Source organism: Apium graveolens, unplaced genomic scaffold (genome assembly GCF_009905375.1).
Source record: "Apium graveolens cultivar Ventura unplaced genomic scaffold, ASM990537v1 ctg3100, whole genome shotgun sequence".
NCBI lineage: Eukaryota > Viridiplantae > Streptophyta > Magnoliopsida > Apiales > Apiaceae > Apium > Apium graveolens.
The window spans coordinates 113,911-122,357 of record NW_027417938.1 but is presented as its reverse complement, the minus strand read 5'-3'; the positions used below and the strand labels follow the sequence as shown (position 1 = coordinate 122,357).

At 35.0% G+C, this 8,447-nt stretch overlaps 2 protein-coding genes across 2 annotated transcripts; both read left to right on the top strand.

Moving 5' to 3' along the window:
* The first annotated feature begins 1,921 nt into the window (after positions 1-1,921).
* Positions 1,922-3,087, top strand: LOC141700933 (uncharacterized). The gene is made up of 2 exons (XM_074504582.1): positions 1,922-2,543; positions 2,765-3,087. The coding sequence occupies exons 1-2, from the start codon at positions 1,922-1,924 to the stop codon at positions 3,085-3,087; spliced, it is 945 nt and encodes a 314-aa protein (XP_074360683.1).
* A 2,376-nt stretch (positions 3,088-5,463) lies between these two features.
* Positions 5,464-5,763, top strand: LOC141700932 (secreted RxLR effector protein 161-like). The gene has a single exon (XM_074504581.1). It carries the CDS (start codon positions 5,464-5,466, stop codon positions 5,761-5,763), a length of 300 nt encoding a protein of 99 aa, XP_074360682.1.
* Positions 5,764-8,447: the final 2,684 nt, after the last annotated feature.

Here is an 8,447-nt window from a genome sequence, read left to right as displayed (position 1 = left end):
GAATAATACTTGAAGTGTATAAGTTCTAATAAACCAATTAAATGGTAACTCGATAATTATATAAAACTTTTACTTTTGTAACTTCCGTCCAATCTTGATATAAACGGCAAGGCACAGTAGTAAAGTATAAGCGCATCGTAACTAGTGGCCATTCCAGAAATTTGAAAATAAGGTAAAAATTGAAATGCTAATAGAGTAGACAAGCCTATGCTTTAACAATATAAAAAATCACATTAACAATAATAATAAATTTTCACATAAATTTATAAATTTGTAATGTTAATGTCATACTAATTGAATTTTCTACTAACAAGTTGGCTTCTAACACTCGAACAATATTATCGTCATGAAAAGTTAATTATCATATTATAATTTTTATAACTTTCGAAATTTTTTGTAATATAACGAAATAGGATGGACATCCAAAAAGGAAAGTCTAAAGAAATGAATAGTGCGGAGGGAGTAAAAAATATAATTTGATCATAAAATTTCGAGTTTCCATGATCGTACAATGTCTAGCAATGCCATCAGCACAATAGTTTCTTAGAGAAACACATATTAATTATTTTTTTAATATTTAATATATTTTTCACAATATTAGACTTATCTCCTCGGTGAAAATACAATGACTAGTTTTATATCATGTTTATTTGTAAGTTTACTTATTTATCTGATTTTCAATTCAATCAACCACTTTATATCTCTAAACTAAATGTCAATCTTGTAATATGTTATATGAGTCGTAGAAATTTTGTTAGTAGATACATCAAATAATTAATTTTATATCTTCAAATGAACATAGACCGGATTTTGATCTATGCTTTGTCATGAATAATAATAATGCATTAATAGCAAGCAACAAAATAATATCGTTTACAGATATAGAAACGCATGCATTACGAGTCAAAACGCGTATTACAAATGTATTTAGAAAAATTACAGATAAATTCAAATAGTAATGAAATTTGATATCAATAAAAAGAATCTTGACATTCATTATCACTCAATTATTTATTGATATTATGAATATTTAATCCTTCCGATGTCAAATAGAAACATGAACAATTACTACATGGATACACGAGTAAGAAGGCCCTAGAAGGCCCTTTCCGGGAAATATCCAAAGTGTGTTTATTATATTCTAATTCATTTACTTTTCTAGTTAGAGACCAATGTATAAAGGCTAACGTGGGCTCATGTATTACCAATAACCTCCCCCAATGGGCCTTCCGTATTATTTATATATATCTATATCATTAATATTTACAACACAGGTCCATAACCGGTCCATAATATTTGCAACATAGCTAATCACAAACACACACACACTAAAAAACACACAGAAACTCACACAGAGACCCTCTTATAAATAATGGCAGCAGAAAAGGGGAAGTCTATAGGTCTGAATACCCCCAGTGAGTAGGTAAAAAGAAAGAGGGGAAGGCCCCCAAAGTTTGACTCCGCGGGGAATTTGGTGGTGCCTCAAGGAAGTGCTGTATCTTCACCCCCAATGATGAGTGCTGGTGCATCTCTGCCGATGAGAGGTGCCGTTATTTCACAGCCACCATTAACTTGTTGGGTTTAATCTAATGCTTGTCTTAATAATAATAGTTTGATTTTGTTTTTCTTTGGTTAACAGCTTTGTTGGACCAGGTCTTTCAGTAGTTGAGTTATATCAGGAGAGTCATGGAATAAAGTTCAGTAGTAGAGAGACAATAGGATAGTTGTTTAGTGGCTCCTATTTTCTAGTACCTGTTCCTTTCAACTTTCTATATTTATGTATCTACGCAGCTATTGAAGAAAATAAGAACTTCCCATACAAGTGTTTGTTTTCTAGTTTTATCAGAGTAGCTTTATATGTATATTTGTAACTGGGCATTCTGCAGAACAAGATTTGGTATCAGAGCCTGGTACACATTAAATGCCCAAATATATGCCTAAGGCTACACCAATGAAAATAAATAAGGTGAAAGATGGTGGAGTAGGTCTGAGTTATCCAATGTTGGCTAAAAGCAATTGCGCAGTGTGGTCCTTAAAGATGACGGTGAATATGCAAGCTCACGGAGTATGGGAAGCAATCGAACCAAAGGATCCTAAGTCAGCGGTGGAGGAGAGAACATACAAGTTAGCTTTGGCAGTGATTTACCAAGGTAAACTTGAAGATATTTTGCTGTCATTGGCGGAGAAAAAGACAGCTAAGGAGGCCTGGGACACCATAAAGACTATGTGTCTTGGTGCAGATAGAGTCAAGAAAGCAAGAGTGCATACTCTGAAAGCAAAATTTGAATCTATGAGTATGAAAGATACAGAACCAGTCGATGAATTCTGTATGAAATTAAACAGCTTAGTGACAAACATAAGAGCGCTTGGAGAGGAGGTTGAGGAGAGCTATGTGGTAAAGAAACTACTTCGTGCCATTCCAACAAAATTTCTACAAATTGCATCAAAGATCGAGCAATTTGGAAATGTAGAAGAAATGTTCATAGAAGAAACTGTGGGTTCGTTGAAGGCGCATGAAGAAAGATTAAAGGGACAATCTGAAGGCAACAACAGTCAACTTCTTCTTACATAGGATGAATGGACAAAACGAGAAGCTAGTGAAGGGAAGCTGTTAATGACGAGAGAGGAATGGTCCAGGCGGGCTCACAGAGGAAATGGAAGTTCCTTCTCGAACCAGAAAAGCCCAAGTAATGAAGGTGGACGTACTGTCGTGACAAAACAAAAATAAAGTGTTATAATTGCCATGTATACGGCCACTATGCAGCAGAATGTCGTAGGCCCATACGTGACAAAGAGACAAGACCTGAAGCCAATATGGCACAAGTAGATGATGATGAGCTTCCTTTACTATTGACAGAACTTGACCCAAAGAAAGAGAACTTGATGCTTCTGAAGGAGGATAAAGTTGTGCCAAAGTTGAGCTCGAATAGTGACCAAAATTCATGGGAATCAAATGTCTGGTATCTTGACAACGGAGCGAGCAATCACATGACGGGGCAAGGATCCAAATTTAAAACTCTGGACGAAAGTGTTACTGGCCAAATCAAATTCGGAGATGGGTCTCTCGTTGAAATCAAGGGAAAATGAGCTGTAAGATTACGGTGCAAGAATGGAGAAGAACGTGAACTCCAAGTGGTATTCTATATCCCGTCTTTGTGCAATAACATAATTAGCCTAGGGCAATTTTCAGAAACTGGTTACAAGGTGGTGATGAGTGGAGAATATCTGTAGGTATATGACTCTCAAGGAAAACTGCTGATGAAAGTGAAACGATCAGTGAATCGTTTGTATAAAATATCATTGAGAGTGGAGAGTCTAAGTGTTTATTATCAAAGTCATATGAAAATGTTTGGGTGTGGCACTTGCGGTTAGGACATGTAAATTTTTAGGCAATGGAGTTGATGTCAAAGAACAAAATGGTGCATGGATTTCCCAGATTCATTCAACCGGAGGACAGATGCATAGGATGTCTTATGTCAAAACAAACAAGGAGGCCCTTCCCATCTAAGTCAAATTTTACAGCCAGCAAGATTCTCGAACTCGTCCATGCTGATTTGTGCGGACCAATTCACCCAGCCACATACTCAGGTAACAAATACTTCATGCTATTAGTAGATGACTACAGTCGTATTATGTGGGCTTATCTGTTAAAAAGTAAGGATGAGGCATTTGATGCTTTTAAACGTTTTCGAGCCATGGTTGAGTCTGATCCTGAAAGGAAGATCAAAGTGTTTAGAACAGATCATGGGGGTGAGTTTAACTCTATGGAATTCTCTGCATATTGTGAAGAAAATGGAATTATTAGGCACTACACGGCTCCATACACTTTACAACAAAATGGAGTTGTGGAGTATAGAAACCGAACAGTGGTGGAAATGGTTAGAAGTTTCTTGAAGCAAATGAAGATGCCATTAAATTTCTGGGGCGAGGCTGTTAGACACACTATCTACATCTTGAACAGACTACCTACCAGGGCGTTATCAGGCGTGACTCCATACGAAGCTTGGAAAAATGAGAAGCCAAATATAGGACACGTAAAAGTCTTTGGTTGTAAGGCGTACATGAAGATAACCAACAACTTAACAAGGAAACTTGACGATCGAAGCAGAAGCGGGGTGAATTTGGGTAAAGAACCAGGTACAAAGGCATATATGTTGTACGATCCAACGACCAACAAAGTCTTAATCAGCCGAGATGTGGTGTTTGATGAGTCTGAAGCATGGCCATGGGAAAAGGAAAGCAAAAAGAACGATGTTGAGCAGGATGAACTAATTGTGGTTGGCATGCAGACTCTAACCGAATTGACTCCAAATGACAACAGTGGTCCTAATAGTCCAATAATTTCTGCTCAATCAGACATCTCAACATCATCTACGGAGCCAAGTACACAAGATAGTGGGAGTGAAAATTCTGAAAATGATTTCAGCAGCCCTGTACGATCCACACAGTCACATATTCAAAGAAGCGTAGATGAAAATGTGGATGATAGTACAGAACCAAGAAAATTCAGAAGCATTAACGAAATCCATGAAAACACAGAGCCAATTGAATTGCAGGAGGATGAATTGTTGCTCATGGGGGTAGATGAACCCGGGAACTACAACCAGGCAATGAAAGAAAAATGTTGGAGGCAAGCTATGAAGGTCGAAATGGATGCTATAGAAAGAAATGGAACGTGGATTCTGACTGATCTTCCAAAGGGCCACAAAGTGATTGGATTAAAATGGATTTTCAAGGTGAAATAGGATGCAGATGGGAACATTCTGAAATACAAGGCCCGTCTTATTGCAAAGGGTTATGCACAAAAATATGGTATTGATTTTGACAAAATCTACGCGCCTGTGACAAGACTTGAGACAGTACGGTAGCTGTTGGCTCTTGCTGCAAAGAACTGTTGGCAGGTACATCACTTAGATGTAAAGACTGCGTTTTTGAATGGAGAAATATCCGAGGAGGTTTATGTAATACAGCCTGAAGGGTTCGAGAAGAAAGGAGATGAGATGAAAGTTTACAAACTTTTGAAGGCCCTGTACGGACTTCGACAAGCTCCCCGAGCCTGGTACGCAAAACTCAACAAATGTTTAGAAAGTCTTTGTTTTCAAAGGTGTCCATACGAACATGCAGTTTACAACGAGAAAAACGAAGAGTGAAACTTTGGTGGTTAGCGTGTACGTAGATGATTTACTGATGATAGGGAGCAGTGTTACTGTTATCAAGGAGTTCAAATAAGAGATGGGGAATCAGTTCGACAAGACTGATCTCGGAAAATTAACGTACTACCTGGGAATCGAGGTGGAACAAGGTAACGACTTCATTGAACTAAAACAGTCAGCGTATGCTCGAAAGATTCTCGAGAAGGCAGGGTTGTCAAAATGCAATTCTACGAAATATCCAATGGACCCAAAGGAACAGATTACTAAAGACGAAGGAGGGAAACTTGTTGATATAACATAGTTTAAGAGTATGGTTGGGGGTCTCAGATATTTGGTGCACACTAGACCAGATATAGCTTTTGCTGTAGGAATTGTGAGTCGTTTCATGGAGCATCCTACAGTCATGCACATGAATGCTGCTAAGAAGATTTTAAGGTACGTAAAGGGAACTATAGATTATGGATTACTATACTCGAGATGGAGTAGGAACAACATATTAACAGGCTATTCCGATAGCGACTTGGCTGGAAACGTAGAAGACAATAAGAGTACTGGTGGAGTAGCATTTTATCTGAACGACTGCTTAGTTACTTGGATGTCTCAGAAATAGAGATGTGTAGCCTTGTCTTCTTGTGAGGCTGAATTCATGGCAGCCACTGCTGCGGCATGCCAAGGAATTTGGCTACGGAATTTGTTAGCTCAGATTACGGATAAAAAGATTGGTCCAGTTATTCTCTATATAGACAACAAGTCAGCCATTGATCTGGCCAAAAATCCAATGTTTCATGGTCGAAGTAAGCATATTGATATACGCTATCACTTTATACGTGAGTGCGTTAAACATGGTGAGATCGTAGTGAAGCACATTGTAACAGAGAAGCAAAGGACTGATGTTCTGACTAAGGCACTTTCTGCTGTGAAGTTTGAGCGTATGAGGCAGTTACTGGGTGTCAAGGAGTTAGCACGACAAGCTTAGATTATGAGGAAGATTGTTGGGTTTAATCTAATGCTTGTCTTAATAATAATAGTTTGATTTTGTTTTTCTTTGGTTAACAACTTTGTTGGACCAGGTCTTGCAGTAGTTGAGTTATATCAGGAGAGTCATGGAATAAAGTTCAGTAGTAGAGAGATTGTAGGATAGTTGTTTAGTGGCTCCTATTTTCTAGTACCTGTTGCTTTCAACTTTCTATATTTATGTATCTAGGCAGTTATTGAAGAAAATAAGAACTTTCCATACAAGTGTTTCTTTTCTAGTTTTATCAGAGTAGCTTTATATGTATATTTGTAACTGGTCATTCTGCAGAACAAGATAACTGCTGTTGCTTCACAGCCTGTGCCACCGGTTGTTTTGCAAACACCCCTGCACAAATCAAATTATCAAATAAAACATATTTTTTCCCTTATAACATGGTTAAAAATATTAAAGGCCTACAATCGATGGCCCCTGATTGTAACATAATATACTTAAAATCTAGAATGGAAACTCTAAGAATGAAATTAAATTGTAAAAAATAATTTGCACATTACCAAAATTTCAAACCACATATAGAGTTTGGTGATTTTTTTTGGTTATCAAATTTTTTATTGAAAGTCCAGTCTTATCCCAGCATATTTCTACCAACTATAAGCTAAGGACAAATTACCATACCAGCAGATAGTTCCCCTCTTTTCCACCAATAAAACTTTGCTGATGTATGAAGAACAATCCCTGTAAAACAATAAAGAACAATTATGAAACAAGTTAGTTCTACTCCTCCTCAACAATTTTACATGAAATTAACTCTTATGTATAAGGTCCAGGATATTTTGGTTAATAATTACTTTTAAAAAAAAATCTTACTAACAACAAGTAAATAAATTGAAAACTTTAAAGATCTGCACCAATTTTACAAATTAAAAGTATACCTAAGATCAGTTTTTCTTTATGTCATTTAATTCACCATCTCTTTCTTCATCTTTATCTACAATGCCACATGATAATTTTACCATCTTCATGTGCCTAATAATTTGATGACACCACGTTAGTAATAGATGGTGGCTCAGGGGCTACAACAATTTTATATATATAGTATAAGCCTGAATCTAGAAATATCTATGATGAACCATCTAGAATGATCGAGAGTTCTTAGCTATATATTTTAAAATTTGTTTTTAGGTGCTAGTTTTAGAAATTTCCAGAAGTTATTAGTGAATTTTACAAAAAAAAATTAATGTGTAGAATTGTCTAGAGACATCTTTAAATTGTGTTAATGATGTTTTAGAAGTATGTAGAGATATTATTTTTTAAAATTTATTATTAGTAAAATAAAATTGAATTAAAAAAGGAGAATTTACAGTTGTCTAGAAATATCTTTATAATATAATTGGTGCAGTAAGCAGACAGTGTTAGATGCAAAGTTAATTACCACACTTTTTCAATTGTCTCCCATTTTCTATGGCTTTTAGTTAAGTTATTTTTTAATAATTTTATAGATTTCAATTTTATTGATAGGGTTTCTCTAGTGTGTGCCCATGAGCACACATTAAGCATTAAATTTTATGAATTTAGAATATTTTTATTGGAAAAATTGATGTAAATGCAGAGGGTCCATCAACATTTATAACTAAAAACCAATTAAATTTTGACAAGCACATCAGAGAAAATCCCTTATTGATAAATCAAATAGTCTAGGATGAAAATTATCATTGTAAAAAGTGAAAGAACACTAGAAATAAGATTGAGATGAACACCTCAAAAGGGTTGTCTAAAGAGTTAAAAAAGAAAAGGCGACTCAAATTAATTTTTGAAAACAAAAACATGTGTAAATGTCAATTAAATCTAAGCAAGACAAGCACGATTGGAAAATTTTATTAACGAGGCCCATAGGCAATAATGTTCAACTAATATATTATTTTTATAAGGGATGATATAGATTAAACGTGGACATGTGTTTTATAAAATAAATATTTAAGGGGTTTATTTGTATTTATTGTGTAAAATAATCAATTAATAATATTAAATAACTATATTATGACAAGAAAAGCCAAAAAAATTAATCACAAAAATTCTAATATTTTAATTTTAATATAATAAGCATGCCATTTCTCAAAGGAACAGTTCTTCAACCTTACATATCTACATATATATAAATACACATATATAAACATATATTAGGATTTTTTTTTCATACTTTTTATAATCATTACTTAATAAATCGATAAGTATTTATTTTTATTGTTATCTATGAGATACATAATAATATTAAGAGCATTATAATGAGATATTGTAATTATCCTTTTTATCAAATATTATAT

Excerpts from the sequence above, each read along its gene's own strand:
- LOC141700933 (XM_074504582.1), top strand. The coding sequence starts at position 1,922 with ATGCCCAAATATATGCCTAAGGCTACACCAATGAAAATAAATAAGGTG. Across the intron at positions 2,544-2,764 it reads ATTAAAGGGACAATCTGAAG|CAGAATGTCGTAGGCCCATA; the intron begins GCAACAACAGTC and ends GCCACTATGCAG.
- LOC141700932 (XM_074504581.1), top strand. The coding sequence starts at position 5,464 with ATGGTTGGGGGTCTCAGATATTTGGTGCACACTAGACCAGATATAGCT.